This window comes from Podarcis gaigeae (genome assembly GCF_964106915.1).
Source record: "Podarcis gaigeae genome assembly, chromosome: 5".
NCBI classification, from domain to species: domain Eukaryota; kingdom Metazoa; phylum Chordata; class Lepidosauria; order Squamata; family Lacertidae; genus Podarcis; species Podarcis gaigeae.
In genome coordinates, this window is record NC_139681.1 from 38,171,736 (window position 1) to 38,197,028 (window position 25,293).

General features: G+C 42.6%; 2 protein-coding genes across 2 annotated transcripts in view; one reads left to right on the top strand and one right to left on the bottom strand.

The window, feature by feature from the left end:
- The window catches only part of LGI1 (leucine rich glioma inactivated 1), a 28,897-nt gene extending 28,731 nt beyond the window's left edge, over window positions 1-166 (bottom strand). The window contains exon 1 of the mRNA XM_083740911.1: window positions 24-166. The gene's annotated coding sequence lies outside the window, so the exon portion shown is untranslated. The remainder of the gene's footprint in view (window positions 1-23) is intronic.
- Window positions 100-24,629, top strand: LOC310845634 (protein FRA10AC1 homolog). The gene is made up of 14 exons (XM_083740944.1): window positions 100-249; window positions 6,182-6,258; window positions 7,813-7,902; window positions 7,991-8,036; window positions 9,896-9,972; window positions 10,710-10,793; window positions 11,449-11,533; window positions 13,419-13,464; window positions 19,123-19,236; window positions 20,219-20,261; window positions 21,031-21,152; window positions 21,873-21,911; window positions 22,927-23,011; window positions 23,754-24,629. The coding sequence occupies exons 1-14, from the start codon at window positions 232-234 to the stop codon at window positions 23,794-23,796; spliced, it is 969 nt and encodes a 322-aa protein (XP_083597070.1). The 5' UTR covers window positions 100-231; the 3' UTR covers window positions 23,797-24,629.
- The last annotated feature ends 664 nt before the right edge of the window (window positions 24,630-25,293 follow it).

Below are 25,293 nucleotides of genomic sequence, written 5' to 3' on the forward strand. Positions count from 1 at the left end.
GAGAGCGAGCGAGCGAGAGTTACCTCATGCGGACAAGGATCCGGCCCCGGAGAGTCGCCGCCTAGCGCGGCTAAAGCTTTCTCCACCCGGCCCCCCTGGGGCTGCGGACGCGGTTTCCGACGGGGCCTTTCTCTCTGAGGGACTCCTGCGCGGGAGGAGGAGAGGCCTAAGCGCCTCGCTTCTTCCTCCCAGGCAAAGCGAACGGGCTGGAAGTCGGGGCGGCAGCCGGAGATGAAGCTCTCGAATGCGGTGAGTCGGAGCCCCTCGCCCCGGGGGAGGGAGAAGGAAACGGAGGCCCGTCGCCTCAGTGACCGGCTGGGAAGGCGCTCGCTGCGGGTCGGGCAGCAAAAATGAAAATAAGAATAATGGTCCCGAAGACTCTCCTGTGGGTTTGGGGAGAGGATGCAGGAGGGGAATCGCATCTCTTAAGGCAGTTCCGACCCCGAAACTTGCATGCGTTCGTCCACGCATTTAAGGTTTATATGTCGGAGGCTTACCACTTAAAACGTTTTTTGTTTTTGTTTTTAAAAAACGCGGTTTATATATAGGGGTAAATTCTGCACTGGCTAGCAACGGATATGGTGTGGGTTGATGGGCACAGGGTCACATTTGGACCGAAGAGGCCTGAAGTTTAATTCCGTGGAAAAGCAACTTATTTCTCATCAGTCTTATCTCACGAAGTTTAATTGGGAATAAAGTCGTGGGTGCCTCCCAGCCAGCTTCTTGAAAGAAGGGCAAAAAGCAAATGCAAAAAAAAAAAGAATCTGGCTTTATTTTAAAATTGCTCTAATCTTGTTTTCTGTACTGATTTCGGCAACATTTGCAGTGTAATGTTTTGCTGCTGCTCACAGATGAGGTCACGCACAAGGAAATGGTACAGCAGCGAGGAAGAACCGAACGGACCCTCCAGATGTTGTAAACTGTGGCTTCCCCCCATCCCTGGCTTTTGGGCATCCTGGCTCTGGCTGATGGGAGTCCAAGAGCAGCTGGGATGCCACTGGCTTTCCACCCCTAATGTCTAGGATTGCAACCTCAGCCTTGTGTTTATCAGCCTCACTAATTACCATAAGTGTTATGTAAACATGCTTGCTTTTTGGTTGTTTTTTTAAAGATTATTTACATACTGCTTTTTATCTAGTGATCCCAGGCCAGTTAAAAAACACACACGTATGATGAAACGTTTGTACTCCATTTTAATCCTAAATAACTATTTTCCTCTCAGTATTCACAACTGCTACTGCAGATTAGAAGAACTGTTTCATCCATATACATATTTTGAAAGGATGGAAAAACATTCTTTTTTCACCACTTTGAAACACTATGCTAAACACATTGTCACTGAAAAATGTTAAAGGGTGCCTTATCACAGACCTACTCTAGTCTTTTTACAACAAACTCCACAAACTAGAGAAACGCCAGAAGCCCGGCCACCCTCCACAGCAACCCATGAAACAAACAGTACATAACATATCAGACAGGATCCTCACCACAACTGAAACCAAAGTACTCTCCAAAGGTTTCAACTTTGCAGTCGCCCCGAGACGCATCCCCACGGAAAACATCATATGCGGAGTCGAAGCTAGCCTAACCAAATTCAACCCAGATGAAGCCAATAAAATCAGACTTGAAGTCACCAACATCCTCTGCTCCAGCAAACCACCCAGAAGCAATTTACACAAAGAAGAACAGAAAGCACTCACCAACCTGAGGAAAGACAACAACATAATCATTCTCCCAGCAGACAAAGGTAATGCCACAGTGGTGATGAACACATCGGACTACCAAGCAAAACTATCAAAGCTACTCCAAGATCCTGCCTACAAACCTATAAAAACAGATCCCACCACCTATCTGGAAAAAACCACCAAATCCAAAATAAAAGCCTCTCCTATCAGTGAAGAAATCCAGCTAAGAATCATCCCCAGAGAAAAATCATCCAGATGCCCCAAACTCTACGGCCTCCCCAAGATACACAAAGAAGGAACACCACTCAGACCAATAGTCAGCTCCATAGGCTCACCTCTACAAAATCTCGCTAAATTTCTCGCCAAGCAACTTCAGCCCTATGCAGAATCCATCTCTTCACACGTACCAAACTCCTTCCAGTTCATAGAAACAATAAAGAAGCAAAACCTACATCCTAATGACCTACTTGTGAGCTTCGATGTTGTATCTCTCTTCACACAAGTGCCCATTAATGAAGCCTTGACAGCTATTCAAAACAAATACAATCCCCCCGAATACATCTTGGACCTGACCAACCACTGCCTAACCAACACGTACTTCATCCACAATGGACAAAGATACAAACAGATAGAAGGAGCACCTATGGGATCACCCCTCTCACTGGTCATCGCAAACCTGTACATGGAACACTTTGAAACCAATGCTTTAGACAAGTCAGAACACAAACCCAAACTTTGGCTCAGATATGTTGACGACACCTTTGTAATTTGGCCACACGGGAAGGAAAAACTGGATAGCTTCCTCACACATCTCAACAACTTACACCCCAAAATACAATTCACTATGGAAATAGAAGCCAACAACCAACTTCCCTTCCTTGACGTCCTAATCTACAAAAAACCTGATGGCTCCCTAGGACACACTATCTACCAGAAAAAAACACACACCAACCGCTACTTACATGCACAATCACACCACCACCCTGCACAAATAAACTCCGTAGCCAAGACTCTCATCTCCAGAACCAAACGCCTGGCTGACAAAGACCACTTGACAACTGAGTTACAGAATCTCTCAAATGTGTTAATTGCCAATGGATACCAGCAAAACAGGATTACGAAGCTAATCCAAAAGGAAACACCCCCCAAAAACCAAGACACAGAAGAAAACAATGGCATGGCCCTCCTTCCTTATATCAAGGGCACTACAGATAAAATTAGCAAAATCCTCCATAAACACAATATCAAAACAGCCTTTTGCACCAACCAAAAAATAGCCAATATCCTCAGAAACCCCAAGGATAAAATCCAGTTGGAAAACCAAGGGATCTATGAAATACCCTGCAAAGTCTGCCCAGCCACGTACATTGGACAAACAAACAGACGAATAAATGCACGTATCGCAGAACACAAGAATGCCGTCAAAAAAGAAGAAAAAACTTCCTCTCTTTTCCAACACATGAAAGAAACAGGACACGAAATTAATTTTGCAGATTCCAAATTGCTCTTTAACACGGAACATCACCACAAGAGAATAATCATGGAAGCCATCGAGATAGAGAAACACCCTCACAACATGAACAAGCGTGACGACACATCCCGCTTGCCAGACATCTGGAAATTAGCCCTCCCCACAAAAACTGACACCAGATCCAGAGGCACACAGAACGCCAACACCAATCAACCACACCAGACCCAAACCCAGACCCTCTCCACAGATGAATTACTGACACCATCCAGTAGCCAATCCATGGTGGCACCTCCGGATGCTGCACCCCCCTGCAATCCCTACACAGATCTGGCTGACACAAGCCACAAAACCACAGCTCGCCCCTATACACGAAGCCAAGCCAAAGCACAACTAAGTGCAATACAGCCATCTTCTCAGGAAAACTCTTCACAAAGTTCAAGAGGTCAAGACACAAAGACTTTAGCAACTAATCCACACCTAATGACCCACCTAAGTGGTACTCAGGATATCACTCAAGAAATCACTCAAGGTATCTCTCAAGTAATTAAGGAACAAAAGAAGAAAAGGCACACTAGCCTGGGAACTTCCTCTCTGCCCAGAACATTGGAGGCTAGACACCACACCCCCTCTACAGTATTTATAGGAACTCAAACATTGAGATCCCGCTTTGTTCCAGTAACAAGAAGCCGAAAGCACCAGCCTGAAGATGACGAGTGAGACCTCGTCGAAACGTCGCCTAGACACCCCAACTTTTACACGGGAAGACACCCGAGGACACCAAAACCTGCATTCCTGTACCCGTGAAAATCTACGAAAGAAAATAGAATATTTGTATATTGTATATACAGTCATACCTCGGGTTGAATGTGCTTCAGGTTGAGCACTTTCAGGTTGCGCTCTGCGGCAACCCGGAAGTAGTGGAGTGCATTACCTCCGGGTTTCGCCGCTCGCGCAGATGCTCAGAATGACGTCACGCGCATGCACGGAAACGGTAAAGTGCGGCACGCGCAGACACGCCGTCGCGTCTTATGTTCCATTCAGGATGTGAATGGGGCTCCAGAACGGATCCCATTCGCATCCCGAGGTACCCCTGTATACTATAGAAAAACATGCAGTTGTTTTAAAGAATAATCTGCACTAAACTGCAAGAACATGTTAATTCCTAGAGCTGCAGATAAAGAATGACAACAGAAGTAAGCTGTCACTGCCAGAGGTTTTATTTATTTATTTATTACTGCATTTATAACCCACCTTTCCTCCAAGGAGTTCAAGGTGGAGTACAATGCCTCTCTTGCTTTCAGTTTAACATCATAACAACCCTGTGAGGTAGGTGAGGCTGAGGTCACACAGTGGGCTTCATACCAGAGTAGGGATTTGAACTCTGACCTCTCAGAGCAGAAAGGTATTGCCAGGTATTACTGCAGTTATTCTCATAACAATGTATGCTGTCGGGCTACTTCATAGTAATTGTTTGTCCCAGTTACTCTGGTGATGCCACGTACATAAGATGGCACTCTTGAATGCCATCCTTTTTCATGCAGAATAATTATCACACCTTGATTTTGCGTTGTCTCACAATTACAGATTAGAATCCCTCCTTTTTACTCACAAGCCTAAATGAAAGTTGGGGATCATTATATCCTTTTACTGCTCTTTGATCAGTGTATGACATTTTCTAAACCAGACGTGCACTTTAGATATTAGAGAGTGACTTACTGAAAGGGGAAAAGTTCACTTTCTCCTAAATTGAGACCAAATGCTGGTGTGCATTGTGTGTAAGGAAGAAGTACTATGCAACCTTTAAAAGAACATTATGGATCCATCCTAGTTAATAAATTCCATATTTTCATGCTGACATATTTTTTCCCTGTAAATTTATAATCATGGACATATGCTTCACTGGAGAGCCACTATTGCTGATTGTGTGAAGAGAAAAACTGGAAATAGGACTCTGTGAACCAGTCCTAGATGCTTCAGTACCTGGCTTATGGTGTTGCCTTGTTCCATCATCTCTGAATCATTTCCTAGATAAGACAGAAGTAGAATCTAGTTCAGGGGTCTGCAACCTTTAAGACAAAAAGAGCCACTTGGACCCGTTTCCGAAGAAAAAAAACCTGGGAGCCGTAAAACTAACGCACGCACCGCCCCCATGCGACGTCACAGCCAGTACAGCACCCGCCACAGTGCGGGTGCAAAATGTGGCCTCCTCCCCTCGCTAGTATCCGCCCCAGAGCCGCAGCAAAGGTGTAAAAGAGCCACATGCGGCTCCGGAGCCGCGGGTTGCCGACCCCTGATCTAGTTCATCGTAGAGTTTACTTGGAGGACTTGGTTGAAAAGGTGTTAGGACCTGTCAGTCAGGGCATGAGTAGCTAATGTTGTACCTTCCAGATACTTTTAGATTCCACTCTAAAGCTATAGCATAGCCAGTAGTCAGGAATTATGGGAGTTGTAGTCCAGCAGCCTCTGGAAGGCACCATGTTAGCTACTCCTGGTTTTTCCATTGTGCTGGCAGGGTGTTGTGCAAAGACCTGAGAAAGTCAAAGATGGGCTGGCCACTGAAAGATGGGCAATAACATGTAGATGATACTAGGATCTTCTGACACACTGGTGAATATATGTGTGCAGAGAGCCTCTTTACATCTGCTCCTAGGTGAGAGGGAAGTTGGCGCATTCCCACATCACCTCTTATGTGCTCCTGCAGTGAAACTTCATTGGAAGAGACATGCAAGCACGTGTGGCTGCTGCTGTTGGGACAGTCCTCTTCAGTAGTCTCTGGAGTCAGAGACAATTGATGAAGTGATGTTCTTATGGGTGTGGTTTTCTAAGCAGAGGGGACATGTAGAAATCTGTTTATTTCCTCTCATCTTCTCTCTGTTTTTGAAGCCAATATGTTGTTTGGATCTGCTATCAAAACATGCTTCTTGTTCCTTTAAACTTAGTGGGAAATGATGGCAATTCTCTTTTAAATCAGTGTCTTGTGATCCTTAAATTTACTAGATTCTGTGTCTTATAATTCCCTTCCCAGATCCTTGGCCATGGAGGATATGACTCTGATTTTAGTGATGATGAAACAGGAGAGAAATCGGACCAGCAGAAAAATAGGTAATGCCTTTTACTAGTAGTATTATAAGGTCCTTCCTAGGAGTGTAAATGGCAGACTCCTTCGTCTTCTTTCTCTCAAGCTTGACAGAGAGTGCTGTCTCCAATGAGGAGCGGGGTAGGGGAGAACTGCTGTGCTCATCTAGTGTCTCTGTGCCATCTCATTTCTTGCAGTTCTGTGCTTCATCTCTACAAGAACAGCACTGAAGCCTAGTTGGTCCTTTAGTTTGATTTTCCCTCTGCCACATCTCAGCAGGATTAATCACGCTACTGAATGAGAGATCAAAGCAGTCAAAGCCAGGTGGCAGCAGGCTATGAAAGAATAAGACACCTGCTGGAAGGGAATGGAGTGCTCTTGCTGCTTGATTATTATATTCTATTACTCATTTTTGTGGCAACTAAGGGTGCAGTCCTATGCACACTTACCTGGGAGTAAATCCCTAAACATGCCTAAATAATTTATTTATGTGGCTTATTTATTAACCTAATGGTTAGTTGCCTTTCCTGTGCCGAAGACAGCATTCAAGTGCAAAAACAACAACACCAAAACCAGCTGGAGCTGTCTGCTTAACTTCAGGAGAGTAGATCAAAGAATATAACTTCCTTGCCCCAGCCTTGGCTGAATGTCAGTTCTAGTGCAACATTTTCTGCACACTGGGCTGGCCTAACCGTAGATGACACCAGCGCATTGCATAGAGTGCCAGACTTCCTGTCTCAGCTGTATAAATGTCTTGGAGAAAGAACTAGAGCTTCACTGTTTAGAAGACATGCACAAAGGCAGCTAAGCAACTCATTGGGTTGCATTCCAGGGATAGATCTGTCATCTCTACCAGCCGCTCAGAGCATCAGAAGAGTTATAAACATGTAGATGTAAAGAAGTGACAGACATTAAACTTGAAACTAAGAAAGTAGTTTCCTAGTTAACTCTTGTAATGTTGCTCAGATGTCAAGAGAGGGATGCAATTTGATTTGCAGAAAAGAAACCTTAGTGAGCTTTCTTTGCATGGTAGTCCTTTAGGAGTGATTCCTATGGAGAACTAACACATAGTGCTAAATATCTAGAGATTTGCTGGAGTTTAAACGCATATGAAAGCTGCATGTTCCAATCTGTAAGCCCCTGCTCCTGATCCCAGATGTCCAAGTACTACTTATTGTTATTTAGGAATGTGGACTTTGGGGTTTTTCTTTTGGGCCAACACAGCTTCCTTTACCCAATAAGTTAGAGATCAGTGCCTGGAAAATCCAGGGTCAAATCTGACTCCTGAGGATGATCCATTTGCTTTCCAATTGCTAATCCAGAAGCAAGAGAGGGGTGTAGAGGAAGCTCATGCTGTAGCAGTGGGAGTTGCTGGCCCTGCTCTATGCCATGGGAGGCGGGGGGGGGGCGGCGAATGAGTGGTGGTGTAGACCAACCTCCTACCTCCCATCCCTTCTCCAAGTGGTCCAACTAATTATTGACAGGGGGTAAGCTTTTCCTTTAACACTAAGTTGCTGCTCTGTTTATATGTATTTTCTTCTAATAACCAATTCTGTGTGTTTCCCCTCCTGCATGATAAGGAATGAAGATGCATTACTCAAAAAGCCCTTCCAGAAAGAAAAACAGAGCAAGGTGGCCCACAGACAGGTGGCGACAGATGAATGGGACAGGTACTTTGCCATACTTATGGAATGTTTTCAGAACAGCATTAAGCACATGGCATGTAGACAACTAGAATAACGTTGTCGTTTTTACCAGGGAAGAAGCAAGAAATCAAAGATTTCATTTCCTAGCATTGGATGCTGTATCCTTTAAATTTGCATTGATGAAGAAACAGTTCGTCTTAATTTTGAAAAGAGGAAACTTCATGAAAGAGACCTTTGTTTGAGAGGTTACTTCCTTAGGGATATTTCATTTCTCATGATCTAAGAGAGGAATTCGCTGAACAAAGTTAAGTACCGGCCATTAAATTTGCCACATGTATAATCTTGGTTATATGTAAGTTTTTCTAGGAAGCCCTCTTGTGGCACAGATCTCATTGCTACCACCTGCCAATCAGGGCCCTTGCCCATACCACCTGCTAGAACAATTTATTCCTTCTGAACTCCCAACAGAAACACCAACTTGACTTGACACAACACAGTATGATCTGGAGCAGAACTGACAATATGATGACCTGAGAGGGAGTCATTGAGTGAGATTGAGCTCTTTAGTGATACGTGTGCTGCTTTTCTTCTCCAGGAAGGTGACTGAAGGCTGTTGGAGAGAGGCAAATGGATTGCAGCTCCTCCTAGTGAGCCTCAGCGCCCTTTTCTTGTTACAAGGAGAATAAAGCAGGTGTAGCTACTGCAGCAGGTTGCAACCAATTGCAGTCAGTAGGGCAGGTGGGGTGGCATTGCTCACCTGGCATCTAAACAGTGAGCATCTCTGCCAGTTGCCAGGAGGAGAGCTCAGTGTGGGCACAGTGGTGGAGCCACTCTGACGCCATTATGCCCACAGCCACACTTTGCATTGGGGAACCAGGTGAGCAGTGCCACTACACCACCACTCCAAATGCTATTGAGTCTGACTTGGAGCCTTCCTCATTTGATTAGAAGAACTAACTTGGACTCTCCTATTTCTGTTCTTGCTGTCTTTTAAGACAACAAACGTGTGGGTGGAAGAGAGGTATGACTCTAAAGCTGGATTCTATTCAATAATATGCAGGCAGTGACCAATTCGCTCCTGATACCTTTTCAGTGAAATGCGGTGTTAATAGTTGAATAGTTTGTGTCTTTTGCTCGGAAAGATATTCCATTGTTTTGCTTTACCTCATTTTTTGGGGGGGTAGCATTCCTTGTCTGTCATGAATCCAGCTGATGGGTGGATTGCTTTCTCTATTTACATGGAGCGGGGTGTCCTTAGATCAGCTTCATATATATTAGACTTGTGTCAGCAATAGTGTATAAAGTTCAACTGTCTATGCCTTGTCTTGTAATATTTAGTCCTATATCCTAGGGGCAGAGCTCTCTGTCTATATTTGTATATGTGCTGTGTAAGTTAGAAGCTTGATAAATGATTTATAATACCATGATAGCATGGCTGAAAGTCTGTTGCTTTATTGAAAGGAAGCAACACTTCTAGACGGCTTTTATGTAACCAGTTCTGGAACAATTCTAAAATAACTAAATATTCTGCCCCCACCCCTGCAGTTACTTGTCTGTATTTATTGAGTTGTCCTTGGTTAAAAATAACCAGCACAGAAGAAGCCGGTGTAAAAATATATATATATAAGACATTATATCGGGAATTACCATATTACGAGTATTTTCCTTGTTCAGTATTTTCATCAGAAAACTACATCATGTGGTCATAGTGCTAATTTTGCCAATTGCACTGTGGTTGGCACTTGTATGAAATGGCCCAAATTGAAACCTTCCAGTGTAGATTTTATTTTGGAATGGTAAAATTTTGTCACTAGATTTGTCAGTCTCCCCAACTTCTCTCTTGCAGAAATCTTTCTCCTGTTCCTTGAGTGGTCCTTCATATGCTGTGTGAGCCATTTCCAAATTTGCTAGGTGTAGGCAGAGTTCTTTCAGCAAAGGAACAATAGATTTCCAGTTATCTTATTTCTTTTTTGGGAAGCAGGAAAATGCTGTCAGCAAATTCCTTAATTTTTGTCAGTATGCAAGACATAAGAAAATGGTCAATGACTATATTTTGTACTATGGTGGCAAGAAAGAAGATTTCAAACGTTCAGGGTGAGTACAAAATAATTACAGAAGTCTGTCTGCTTTCAGAAGTTACTAAGTCTGTAATCTTATGCATAAATAATAGAGAGCAAGTTAAAAGTGAAATCACTGAGGGCGTGCTTTTGAGTAAATAGGAGTGGGCAGAAGTAAACTCTGGATAATTCTGGAGTGCTTCACATGTTACAATTTACTTGCATCCATCCCATGTTGTTGTTTGTGTTGGGGAAAAGCAATACAGTGCACTGATATAGTGCAGAGTGGGGGGGGGGGGCGAGAATCTCATCCCACAGCCATGTAAGATGAAGGCAGAACATCTCATTTGGTCTTGAAGAGGCCAGTGAGCCCTGCACAGAAGAGTGGCAAGATGGACAGGTGCCATGTTTTCCCCAACTCAGTTGGGAGGCAGACTTCAGGCATTTTACAGCCAGCCAAAACTACCTCCCCATTGGCTCAGGAGCAGGAGCTGTGGCTGGTTGCTTAAGTCTTTCCTGCCTCCATCTCCTCCTTGCTGAATTGCAAAATGTTCCACCCTTTCAAATGCTGCATAAGGGCAGGGACAAACATTGCTCATTTGTGTATTTTGTATGCATTATGTGCCACTTTGGACACAGATTTTTCTGGAAAAGTGAGCTATAAAATGGAACTGAATGTGTTAGAGATTCTGAAAGGAAATGCAACAAATGAAGAGAGGTGATCTTTTTTTTAAAAAAAATCATTTGATAACTGATTGATATTTTTTTTTACAGAGAAAATGACAAGACTGACCTTGACATTATAAGAGAAAACCACAGATTCTTGTGGAGAGAGGAAGATGAAGCTGACATGAACTGGTAACTTGGGCTGGGATTGATCTCATTTATTTCTCTCTTGTATAAATACGTTAATTCATACATATTCTTTTTATGTAAAATGGCTTGATAAACTTAAGGAGTCTAATTGTACACCTTTGTGGCTAATACACTCATGATGCGAGTGAGTGGGAATTATTGTTGTGAATTGCCAATTAAAAGCAATCTAGTGATTTGTTTTTAATGCTACAAAACAAGGCATCTTCAAAGCTGTTTCTCAGCTGCGTGTTAGGCTGCAATTCTATACACCAGATGTGCAGAACTTGTGGCTCTCTAAATGTTGTTGGGCTGTAGCTCCTCTCATTCTTTACCATTGGCTATCCCTTATCATGCTAGCCAGGACTGATGGGAGTTGTCCAACTGGCCCACCAATTCTCTACACCTCTACATTCAATATCCCCATTTAAACACAAGGTTGTTTCTGCATAAATGCATAGGATGTTAAAGTATTTAAAGAAAAGGTCATTGAATTGTGCTTTTTCTTTAATTTTCTGTGACAGCTGTACATTTATAAAACTACCTTGCTAGTATTCCTGCCTTTTTAATATAAGATAAAAAGATAGAAAAAAACTTCTATCTTTTGCCCACATTTGCGTTGTCTAACCAACTAACCCATAATAATGTCTCCGTCTTTCAGGGAGAAGAGGCTCAGCAAGAAATACTACGATAAATTATTCAAGGAGTACTGCATAGCAGATCTGACTAAATACAAAGAGAACAAGGTACATGCTGGACAAATTTTGTAACTCGGGGGGTGTGTGTGTCTATGTTCATCCAAGTGAATGTAATCTCTCTTAAGCCATGTATGCTATTGTAGAGACTATAGGTAGAAACATAGCCAGTATCTTAACACCTGTGGCCAATAATAGGAACTGTAGATAGAATGTCCTGGTTTGCATGTAATCAAGTATAGCCTAGTGTGAACACACAAGAATGCAGGTTCTCATGGAGGTGACTGTGGCTGTTTTATAGTATTAGAACTCATGGACATCCTATGAAGCTGAATGTTGCAAGATTCAGAGCAGACAGAAGAAATTACGTACAGTGATACCTTGGGTTAAGAACTCAATTCGTTCTGGAGGTCCGTTCTTAACCTGAAATTGTTCTTAACCTGAGGTACCACTTTAGCTAATGGGGCCTCCTGCTGCCAGAGCATGATTTCTGTTCTCATCCTCAAGCAAAGTTCTTAACCCAAAGTACTATTTCTGGGTTAGCGGAGTCTGTAACCTGAAGCATCTGTAACCTGAGGTACCACTGTACTTCTTCACACAGTGCAGAGAGACACTATGGAATTCACTCTTACAAGCTGTAGTGATAGCCACCAATTTGGATGGCTTTAAAACAGGAATAGACAAATTCATGTGGAATATTGCTATCAGTGGCTACTACCCACAATGGCTCTTGCTGTAGGTTACACTTTTTACCTGCTTGCACCTTGCTGAAAATGCAGAGGCTGAACAGGACTTTGGCACAGACAAAAGTAGACATAAGACTATTATGCATAACAGTGCTTTGTCTATTCCTTGTCATTTGATGATGAAAAGGGAGTATAGCTAGGTGGCCAGTATGTTGGATCTAGATCAGCAAATTGGAACTACCAACTTTTCTGTACAGTGTTATTTGCAGTCTGTCTTTGTTTTCAAAGCAGGGTTTTTTGGAGAGGGAATGCCCTTGAATGAAAGTACACATTGTGGTCTTATTCATTACACAGCTTTTTAAATGGAGTATGGTGAGAGGGGATGGCAGGGCGAAGACCCCAGGAATGCATATATCCTGTATTACTTCCCCAGAGTGCTCTTTTCACCTCTCTGTCCCCTACCTGCACAGACAATTCATACCATCTATATTTGTTACTGTCTGTTTTGCCAGTTCTGGAGAGGCTTGCAGGTACAGATCTGACCTGGCTAGTCATACAAAGGAGCCTGGGGTTCCTGTAGGAGTTGGAGGCTCTCAGATAGGCCTTGATCCCAGCAGTCACCTTCACAGGTTTCCCCTGCTCCCAGGTAGTGTCATGCGTCTAGCTGGGTATTTCACTGGCACCCCTGAAGCTCATGATCATCTCATTACCTGCTCTGCTCCTGGGACCATGAACAAGTTGTTGACCTCTGTGATAAGACATTTTGAAAAAGTTGGAATGGCCTTGTGTTTGGGTCAAGATTCAGGATGGACCGTGTCTTCTGAACAAATGAAAGGTTATCCTGCAACTTGCTGCAAGAGCTCCCATGTTTTTCATGTATCCTTTGAGGAGAAAATTTAAATGGTACAGAGGAAGTACGAAAAGTTGGATTAAACACTTTGAACTTATAAAGTGGAGGAAGAGCAACTTTTAGAGTGACACCAGAAGCAATTTCAGGCGAGGGTGGATCGTACCAATTCATATTTAAATCATTCCTATTTCTTGCCTACTAGCAGTTATCAGAGTCTATGAAATCCATTCTTACCATTTTCTGTGGAACACGTAGCTCAATATCATAATAATTCAGTGATAGTGAACTAGAAAAATAAAATTGCAATACCTGAGGCATAAGAGAAATATCTCAGTTGCACTGGATGCACTGAATGTGTAAGTGCAAAATACTTACTGCATGTCTTTTATTCTTCTAACAGTTTGGATTTAGATGGAGACATGAGAAAGAGGTTGTGTCAGGAAAAGGCAAGTTGTTATTTTTTTTCCTTATTATGGTTTGAATTGTAACTTCTATGAGCAGAGTTCTGTTCAGAGAATGGAGCTTCCCGCTCCAGCCCCTGCCCCCAATTGTTGTTTGCCAGCTGATAAACCTTCTGTAACATTATGAGACTTAGTGTGGAAGGGTGCAGCTAGGAGGGGATTCTCCCTTGGTCTTTATGCTCACATAGGGAACTTTGAGATCCAAGCCTTTTTGAATGAATGTTTTTTACTTGTTCTCTCTTAATTATTACATTGTCACATAATGACTATTTTTTTCAAGATATACACGATAACATGAAATTAGCTTATATCGTTCTGTCATGGCAGTTACCATCTCTAGAGTGCTTTAATGATCTGGGTGGAGAATAGCTGAGAAACCAGCTTAATTTCATTTACAGTGGTACCTCAGGTTAAGTACTTAATTCATTCTGGAGGTCTGTACTTAACCTGAAACTGTTCTTAACCTGAAGCACCACTTTAGCTAATGGGCCCTCTTGCTGCTGCCGTGCTGCTGGAGCACGATTTCTGTTCTCATCCTTAAGCAAAGTTCTTAACCTGAAGCACTATTTCTGGGTTAGCGGAGTCTGTAACTTGAAGCGTATGTAACCTGAAGCGTATGTAACCTGAGGTACCACTGTAGTATGTATTGTTTCAAGAAGCATTTGCTAATGCAATCATAGGTAGTAAAGTAGACAGGGCAAGAGGACTGTTGATACTAACATGAGTTTTTTTGTATGTCTCACTCCTTGACAGTCCATCCAATCTTTTCTCATGCCTGCTTATTGATGCAGGCTCTGGCTGGTAGAGTTTCCCTTTCCTGCTGCAGCTCCCTGTGCCCCCACAACTAAGTTGGGTCATCCTCTGGAGCTGTGTAGGTGGTGACATTGGGGCTGCAGGGGTGAGGAGAGATTGGTAGAAGCCGTGAATGCAATTTTCACCAGTGAGAGCTTCTACTGGCTTGGAACCATAGATACTTTGTAATTTATAGAAAGTTTGAAGATATAAATATATCTGATCAAGTTCCAGTAAACAATGTATAGGAAGCACAGCTGTGCTGTGGATAGCTTCTTGTGACAGTTTCTTGTTCTAGCAATGCAGTAGACCGCTAATATATATTCTGCATTTATTTATTGTTTCTCAATTATTATTTCTGAAACCATAGGCTGTCTTCACAAAGACAGCTGCAGTTACCAGCAGCTATTAGCATAGATCAATAATATAGTTCACCACTAAGGGGCGCAAGCATTCAGCAATTTAGTAAACATTTCTAGATGCAGTTGTGTAATCTGTTTTGCAGAACTTACTCTTGCAAAACGTTTTGTATATTATTTTATTAGCATTCTCAAATCAAACATTATTCTGATTTTGCATACATCTTAGCAAGGCAATAGAAGCTGTTTAAAGCTTCTCCCAGCCCAGTATGTAAGAAAAACAAGCAGCAGTGACATTAACTTTAAAATGACATTTTCTTTTGAATTCTGGTTTGGCTTCTTAGCTATCATTTAATGAAACACGTTGTGTTTTCCTTCCATAACCAGGAGGTTCATATCAAACATTTTCATTGTAGTTATTTTGATGCCAGATGTTCTTGGAGGAAACTGATTTTGTAGATCTATTTCAGTCAGGGTTGAGGTATGCTTTTGGCACAGAAAGCTTTGGTCACCCTGTATGATGAACTCTCTTGGGAGAAAGACAGTTTTCCTTGACCTCAGTGGCTTTCAATACCATTGACCATGGTGTCCTTCTAGCGTGGCTGTCGAAGTTAGGGTGGGGGGCACTCCTTTATGGTGATTCCCGTCCTACTTGGATGGTCATTTCCAGAGGGTGATGCTTGGGAAGTACCAAGACCCATCTTCAGACCCGGGGAGCCTTCAATGTGGGGTTACTTCAGGGTTCATTTTTATCCTCCATGCTGTTTAATATTTACATAAAGCTGCTGAGTGGGGCTATCTGGAGGTTTGGAGTATGTTGTGAGCAAAGAGCTGATGACACACAGCTCTCCCCCTCCTCCTTTCTATCTGCAGGTGTGGCAGTGGATGTGCTGGACCACTGCCTTACATCAGTAATGGACTGGATGAGAGCCAACAAACTGAAGCTCAATCCAGATAAGACTGAGGCACTGTTAGTGGGAGGTTCCTAGGTGGATGGGAGGATGCCTGCTCTTGATGGGGTTACACTCCCTCTGAAGGAACAGGTACACAGCATGGGGCTACTTCTGGATCCTTTGAGGCTCAGGTGGCCTTGGTGGTGCAGAGTGCCTTCTGTCAGCTACAGCTGGTGGTTCAGCTATGCCCCAGATAACTACTGTTGCCTATGCTCTGGTATCCTCTAGGTTAGATTACTGCAGCACGTTATACGTAGGGCTGCCTCTGAAGATGGTTTGGAAACTCTGGCTGGTGCAGAATTCAGCACCCAGGTTGCTCACCAGGGCAAGGCAGTTTGAGCATATTACATCGATCTTGGCCCAACTGCACTGGCTGCCAATTAGTTTCTGGGCCCAATTCAAAGTGATGTAAACAGCTCAGGACTGCAATGCTTCAAGGACCACCTCTCCCCATATGAACTGACCCAGACCCTGCAATCGTCATCCAAGGCCCTTATTCATGTGCCTCCTCCATGAGAGGTCTGGAGGGCAGCAACACAAGAAAGGGCCTTTTCTGTGGTGGCTGCCTGTTTGTGCAATGCTCACCCTAGGGAGGCTCGCCTGGCGCCTTCATTACTTATCTTTAGGCACCAGGTGAAAACATTTCTCTATAACCAGGCCTTTGGCTGAGTAAACATTATATGGCCTTTTAAATGTGTTTGTGGGAGGGGAGTTATTGTTTCGTTTTTGTTTTATTATGTAATTTGTTTTTGCATTTTGCATTTTTATGTTGTGAAACACCCTATGATCTTCAGATGAAGGGTGGCATACAGATTTAATAAATAAATAGTTATACCAACCACAAACAGGAAATATTGCGCCAAACCACTAGGATGTAGATGGAGCCCAATGACTCCAGCAAATGAGTTAAGAGATACAGTACGGCTGAGGGTGAAGCATCCAGAGATACGTGCCAATCAGCTGTCAGAGAAGATTCCTCCATACCACTAAACAAAGTGAGCAGCCTAACCCTTAAGTGACTTAAATCCCCTCTTCCAAGGTTCCCCGACAGCTGTTTTGTGCCACAGCAGCTCAAGCCTTTGAGGGTCCATAAATATATTTTCATTCCTCCCCTCTTAGATTAAGAACTCTGTTGTGTCTAAAAACCAGCCTATTAATCAGGCACATCCTTTGTCTCCCTTGTGCATATGACTTGAAGCACGGGCTACAATCCCAACCCATCACCATCAGCCAGAGTTTTAATGCTGGCATCAGATTGCTGTAGGTGTAAATTAAAACAAAATACACCGTATTGATTAAACAAACAAACAAACCCTGATGCTTCCCGTTTGTGTGTTTTGTATAAATATTCAAATGTTCTTTTATCCAGGGTTGACTGTGTGTCTCTTAATTCATTTGGAGAAGTAAATGAGCAGCAGCATTCTGTGCTCTTTGGTTCCTGCTTTAGCAATACGGTTGGTTTTGCACAGCAGAAGTGAAGTATCTGAGGACACTGTCAATCCATTGGTTAGCAGCTTAGGCAGAACATTCTGAGGTTAATCTTTCAAAAACAGTTCTGGAGGTGAGCCTATTAATACAGATAGTTAGCACTCGCTAGGCATGGGGATGTCTCATTTTCTGAGAGGCTGTATGTCTCTGGTACTACACACGGGGTTAGAAACGCAACAGAGCCAGTGAAATCAAATGAGATGTTGGGCTTTCATTCGTGGGACATGCTGAAACAAGACTGCCACATGCTGTGCCCGTTTCGTTGCTGAAGTACAGCATCCTAAGAAAGACGTGCACAGTACAGAGTCCAGCTATGCATCCCTATCAGGGGTTTTAAATGGTTTGTTCTGAATTGCAGCACATCCTTTACTCCAACACAACACTCCCCTCCATTGGAGGTTTTTAATCAGAGGTTGTCTTAATGACCAGCTGTCATGGATGCCTTAGCTGAGATTCTGCTAGGTGACCCTTGGCGTGTGCCTTTCAACTCTGCAATTCTATGATTCTGTGGCGACCTGCTTTTGGAAAACTCAGGGAAGTTTCAACAGGTTAAAACGTGGCATAAAGTGGGGTTGGGGAGGGGGGGAGAATTAACAAAAATAATTTAAAATGCACAAAGGAGTCACCCGGATCAGGGACATCAGTGCCAGTACCCAGGGGAGGCCTGGGATGAGTTGGCACACTGCTGTTACTCCTGTGGTGCCGAGAAGAGCATGTGGGTCTGCGAGGGGCTTACCCTCAAGGAAAAGCCCTTGCAAAACCTCCCCACCCTGCGGGGTGAGAGGCAAAGCATTCTGCACAGCTGGGCCACCCACCCTTCTCCACTCCTAGGGGCGGGGGAGACCAGCGGCAAAGCTGGACAGCAGAACGTGGTTCCACCATGGCCCCAACAAAGCCTCCCTTGCCTGGGGTGCTTCTCTGGTGGCAATGGGGTGGGCTGGGTGACTGTGGGAACACCTCTTTTGTTTCCACCCCCTGGGGTGGCTGCTTCAGCCCGCCTCATCAGTGGGCTGGCTCTTCCAGTATCCATCCCAGTAATAAGCGGCAGGGAGAAGCAAGAGTGGAAGCTCTCCCAGAAGGGGGTTTAGGGCAACACAATTGGTTCAGTTGCACTGGGCGTGGAACCTCGGGGCCACTGCAACCATGGTTTAGAATGCAGGGTTAAAAACAGGGGGTGTTGCACAGGGCGCCACTGAAATTTGAGACCCCACGGTCCACCACTGCTCCACCTACCACCACATCTGAAGCCACACTGGCCTGAGCAGAAGGTGGGAGGGCAGGTTCCTTTTATTTTTGTTATTCTTCCCCTGGGGTTAGGCCCCCTGGGGATCCAACTCCCCATGCTCTATAATGTTCCAGTTTGGGATTTGCCACTGGTGGGAACTTGACTCCTTTCTAGGCATGGCAAGGGCTTCTGTCATGGGGCAACCCCCTCCCCCCACATGGCAGAGTTCCTTTCTGACCCCCTCCAGCCATTGAAATAGGCATGCTGGTTTAGGATTGTGCACTAATGGAATGATTTCAATATATTACTCATATTTCTCAATCTTAGATTTTGGACCATAGAAATGTATGGGTATGGCATCCCAGGACCATCAAATGATCATGAAGAACCAAGGAAACAGTGTTATTGCAATTGCTTGATCTTGCAATATATTATTTTTCTTCCCTTGCCTATGCAAAGTGCTGGAGACTGCAGCTGATTTAGACTAACCTTATCTTCATTGTAAATACCGCATGATTTTATAAAAATAATAACATTTCCCCAGCCACTCTGGGCGGCTCACAGCATATATCAAAACATATTGAAACCTTAAACATTAGAAACTTCCCGATACAGGACTGCCTTCAGATGTCTTCTAAAAGTCAGATAGTTGTTTATTTCCTTGACATCTGAAGGGAGAGTGTTCCACAGGGAGGGTGCCACTACTGAGAAGGCCCTCTTGTTAAACAAACCTAGTAGTAGTATCCTTAACAGTTAACTTAATTGTTAGGAACTTACCTGGGGAGAGATAAATTTAGTGCTCTTTTCTGTTTTGCCTGCTTTCTAGGTCAGTTTTCCTGTGGAAGTAAGCACTGTGATGAGAAAGAAGGCTTGAAGAGTTGGGAGGTGAATTTTGGTTACGTTGAGCATGGCGAAAAGAAAAACGCACTTGTTAAATTAAGTGAGTTCTAACAGTGAGCTTTGATTTTTATTTTTATTTAATAATACACTGCTTAATTTTAAGAAAACCTCAAAGTGGTTTAGACGGCTAATTATAAATGGATCTGGCCAGCTGAATTATTACTGTTGATGTTCACTCGGGGTAGAAAATTACATTAGGACTTTTATAAACCCACATTACAGGATTTTTTTAAAGTACAGAGTTCACAAAAGGGGAGTGCAGTCTGGATCCATTCCAAACCAGCTGATTTCTGTAGAATGTGGATTGTTTGGCTTTGCTGAAAACCACCTTCTGCGGCAAAAGAGGAGGTGAGCAGGGAGCAAATGAGCCCATCCCTTTGCTCAGGCTCACCCCTCTAGTGGTTAAATTATATCTTAGTGTTGTGTTCAAAGGCCACCAAAGATTTCTTTGGTTGAACAACAGGGTAGTCCAACACATATCTACTCAAAAGTAAGTCCCATTGAGTTCAGTTATGCTTACCCCCAAGAAACTGGGTATAGGATTGCAGCCCCCCAAGGGCAGAATTCAGCGTAGCACTAAGTGGGGCATGCACACAAGGAACAAGGTCTGCTCTTTCTATGAGACTTTCCCACTCTCTCCTCCCCCTGTGTGACTCCCTTGTGTGCCCTAAACCTGACCAGGGGGTCCCAGCAATGCTCCAGAGGACATTTGGGCAGTGCGGATGGGAGGAGAGTGAGGAAATTCCTTCTGTGTGAGCAGACCTCATTCCACACACACACAACAACTTAGTTGAAAACCACCCCGAGTGTTTTTTAATAATGCTTTTCCGATTTATTTATTAAAAGGCAGAATTAGTGCTGACGGTTTTGATTAGCGTGCAGCACGTGTGACATGATAGACATGGCAATCTTACAAAAAGTGAAAGCAGACTTTATGGGGATAATTGATGTTAGATGTAAAATTTATGGGGATATTTTAATTCCTCTACATTTAATTCTTCCTTTTTTCCCTCTTTTTAAAGGGCTTTGTCCCGAATGCTCTTACAAATTAAATTTTCACCACAGGTAACGAAAGTACAGTCTTTGTATATATGTTTGGGTATATTGAGTTGTATGCACAATGCTATGTCGGCGGGGTTGTGTTTCCTCTCCTCCCCTTGGTGTATTTGAACATTGCAGGGGATCGGACTTGATGACCTTTGGGGTCACGCCCAATTTTACAATTCTATGATTCCATGATCTGCTCCAGTGAGTTCCTCAACATATGTTTGTCACAACCTGAAATTATCTTCCTCTCCCAAGCAATTGTTTCCAGCTTTTCCAAAACTGAAATCCCAGCTGTTGAATTGGGGAGCAGAGCCATGAAACACCTCTTTGCTTGTCCAGTTAGCAATATACACATACGGAAGTCTGCTTGTGTATGCATAAAGTCCCCTCAAGGGATTGGGGAAACGTGTATGCATGTTTATTGACACCACTTCTACTTTCCTGGTTCAAGAACTGATTGATAGCATCACACAGTTCTGGGGTTAAGCTTTGATTCAGGTTATACTCTGCACCTTTATGTTCAACTAAGATGTGGTCCTTTTTTGGAAGCAGCTGAGTTGGCTCAAACCTTTTCTCTTTTATTAGGGCATATAGGAAACATCTTTTCTTAAACAAAAAGCATCCATACTAGGTTCAAATTGATCAGTTTAAAAACATCAAATTTACTGATTTTTTCAGGGCTGGCTGTTCAGGAATTATATCCCCACCCACTATATATTTCTGTAATATTTTTGTTGCTGGATAAACACATTGATAGAACTTTTAACATCCACTCCCTTTTATAAAGGAGGAAGGAAGTCAAACCAACGAAAAAGCGAGCAAGCACAGAACAAAGCTCCAAAGCTTCAAAGAAAACAAGATTATCTTCACCTCACAGACACAAGCCAGAGAAAAGAAAGAGCCATAAAGGTAAAAAAAACCTTTATGCTTAAAGCGAGGTTGTTTTAAAATGTTAACATTCATAGTTGAATGTTTGACTCTACATGTACATTTTGTGTTTTGGGAAACCGCTAGCCGATTCGACTCAGGAGGATTTGTGTGCCTGTGGGATTGCAGATCACATCCGGTTGTGAGAGGGAAGGACAAACGTGGGAGGAAGAGGGGAGATGGGGAAAACGCCTGGTCTATTTCCTACAGGTGGGAAGGTTTCCCAAGTACGTTTAAAAGCAAATCTCTCTTGTCCTGGGGTGCTTCTACTCTGACATTTCAAGCCAAACCTTGGTTTCAGGTGCTAAATTAAGATTATCCGTGTTTCATGCGGTTTGCAAATTATGGTTGAGGGTAGAAGGAGAATTTGTGCACAGGAGGCCTGGTGGAGGAAGCAGCCTGTTGTCCGATGAACTAGCCTTTATGTCGTCCTGGGTCACTATGTTTATGTTGGACATTTAGCAACCTTTCATGGTAAACTCATTTACTGAAAACTGACATTTAGGTATTAACCAAAGTATTTGTTATATATTTGAGGCTTACTAGTTAAAAACCCTAATTATTATTTTTTAGCATTTCTCTCTGGCCTTATCAAATGCCAGGAATTGCTAAGTAGATGTTGAGTTTCTAACATTATATTTGTACATGTATTTGAATAACTAGACATGTAACTAACATAATTCTAAAAATGTCTGTTTTCAGATCAGTCATTCTTAGAAGAATCAGACGATTCTGACAAAGGTAACTAAATTGCAGGTGAAATCTTGATTTTTGGCTTAAAGGAGTGGTGGGCCCATCACCGCAGCCACATTCCTGCTGAGCGTGTCAGTCAAAGTGGAGGAGAGGCAGGCAGGTCCCTGGGCCAGCCTGGAACCCGGCCTCCTAAATGCATGTGACCCAGATAGACACATGTTGCCCTTTCTGTAAAATGCCAGGAAGAAGCTCATGTTACCAGGAGATTTTCTACCCCAAGTAAGCATTAAGTTCTGTGCTCCAACTTTTTTTTTTTTTTAAGAAGTACTTAGGTGCTGCCAGATGCACAAAGATGTGGATTGGGGGCTGCATTTTGAATACACATTCAAATGTCCATTCCACTGAACGCAATGCAGAGTTGATAGGCGGCAAGAAAGTACATTCTGATGCTCATGTGGAAGTGCAGAAAATTACAGTTTGTAAACAGTCGATAGGCAGTTGGGACCCAAACCACATTGGCTATTTAGTTGCATTGCTTCTTTTGCCTTGTTTAAAAAAGATACTTTGTTTGGGATTAGGAAAAGAGGTGATAAACACAAGTCATTTAAACCTGCAACAATATTTGCTTCTCTTATGTCTTCATGCAGTTGGGCTGTAGCCCACAAAATCCCATGCCAAAATTACCTGTTTAGGAAGAAAAGCACACCATGATTACAAAGGGATGGATTTTAAAGAGGAAAGGCTTGGTCAGTCTTATTCACAATGTTGATATTGGAATATAAGCTAGCTAAATATAGTTGCAGCGTATCCATAAGCCTGTTGTTCCCAATTCTTCTCCTGTTTTAATATTTACAAAAAATAGATTGAGAATGTTACCTTCATTGGATTGTGAATGAGACTTGTTAATAAAGAAAATGCTTTCAGATTGTTGTTGTTGCTATATTCACACCCCACCCATCTGGCTGGGTTTCCCCAGCCACTTTGGGCAGCTTACAAACATAGTTTAAAATGTGACATTCCTAAAATCATTTTAAGTACTACTAAATCACTCTTTCATTCACAGATTCTGTCAATAACGATGAGCAAGATGGTCCCTCAGATGCTGATTTTTGGAAGGGTCCGCCACAAGAAACTGAAGAGAAAACCCGGTCAGTTTTTTGACGAGTAGCTGTTTGTTTTAAAACGATGGTCATTTTTCCTCAAATTGGTAACAATTACAGTTAACCTTTATGGGCAGATATCCTCCTTCAGTAAACGAAACAGAGAAGAGAACTCCTCTCTGTAAATTGCAGACTTATTTGGAAACTTAGTAAAATAAAATTCGCTCTGCCCCTAAAAGAGGGAAAGTGGTGGGCATATAGCGTAGTCAAAAATCTGTCAGCCAGGGCCAATCATACAACAGGGTGAAGACAGACAGCACCAGCCTTAGAAGGAAGGTAACAATTGGTGTCTGGGAGGTTCAGGAAGACATTTTAAATGTGGGCGAGGATGCAGTTTGGGCCTCACTGCAGGCAGCACCATCCTTTGGAAGCATTCCCCTTAGATTTCAATCTTCCCGTAGGTTTCTCAGTTTTGTTTCAGCCATTTCACACATTTGAATGATCTAACAACCCTGGCATTACTGTTTGCGCACGTGTTATCTATTTGCAAGATTGGTACAGCACCTCTGCCATGCCACCATAAGTTGTAAGCATTATTGTAAGCATATGTTTCCTTAACAATATGCCCCAATAGTGCAACATTTTTGTCAGCGCAGACCCTGCCAGCACACCTAAAAAGGTGTACCACACCTTGGACTGAAAAATGTCTTTGTGAGTAAATGAAAATGACTGCATGCATGTCCCCCCCCCCCCCCAGTGCTTCTTAATACCATTTGCTATTGTTTTACAGGGAAGAAGAATTTGATGAGTATTTTCAAGACTTATTTCTCTGAAATGTAATGTGGAAATCTGGAACTTCGTGGATCATCAAAATCCGTAAATAAACATCAACTTCCAATTTCATACCTGACTTTTCTTTAAATATGGTTTTAATTGCATAAGAATTATCCAGCACAACTTTTTTTCACAGGCTCACTCAGATACCTGGCATAAGATGTGTGTTTTTTTGCAGTAGTTTAACCTAAGAGATTATTTCCATGTGATATACTACATTCAAAAACTATGATAAGATTCAGCATTCTCTGATGAACAGGTTAGACTCACAGCAGCTGATTAATGTTCACTTCAAAAAAACCAACAACACCAAATGAATTTGCAGAAGCAATTTTGGGGCCTTTTATTGCTTTGTAGTTCTGCATTCCTCAGAACTTACCCAGCGTCACTGATACCTTCCTCTTCTTCCTCAGCGCTTCTGTTTTGACTCCAAACATGTTAGCAGTCAGTTTGCTATTAAAGTTTGCTGTTAGAGGGAATGATTAGGTTTGATGATCAAATGTGAGACTAGCATGAGCACTTGTATGGCTAGCTAGCTCTGAAGGATAGATACGTAAGACTGGGAACTAAGTTAACTGTCACATTTTGTTTTAATGAACGAGGGAGATGGCTTGCCTTGGGCAAAGGTACATGCGGCTTAAGCATTATCCATGATTTCTGATCCCCTTAGCAGTGAGCGAACAGTAATCTTCCTTTAGAATGTAATCCTGAGCATACAGCAAGACGAGAACACATGACCTTTCAGCCTGGTTCTTTCTCCCCTGCTCAAAGTACAACATATCTTAAATCCATTTTACCATATGCTTCTAATAAATAATATGCTCGAAAATAACTATCTTGTTTGGTTCCTGAGCAATGTGAAATAAGGTTTAAAAAGAAATTAGCATATTTTTGCATGACATTTACGTTTAATTTTTTTGGGGGGGCGTGGAACAATTATATTTAAAGTAGTGTGCTTATCATTTTGAAAGTAGACAATTAAATATGCCAGGTAATAAAAGACCAGAAGTTTTTAAAAAAATAACGCTAATTGAACATATTCACAATATATTCATGAACATGTTTTTACCCTGGTGTACAGCTTGAGTGAATATTGGAACATCTCTACACACATTTCATTATATTTTTCAGCATTCATGCACACAGAAGGAAGATAAATCATTAAGGGTGTCCTTGAATAGCAAAGAAAGGTAGCTGTCTGTGTGTGAAGGCTTCTTTAGGTAAGAAGGTGGATTTAAAGGTTAAATCTTTGCCTTCTTGTAAGTTTGGTTGGAAGCCAAATCCAATAAGCAACAATCAGCTTGCATCTGTGTAACATGTTTCTCAGGGCTTTGGAAGAGTCCACTATATCTGCTGCTTCAAACACTATAAAGTGTCCATTGTCGAGGTCTAGTTTTTCTTGTAGGTCTTTCCAGTTCAGTTATAAAAAATGGTCAGTACATATTTAATATGCTGTTTTTTGTTTTAATACAAAGTATATGATCAACAGCAACCTT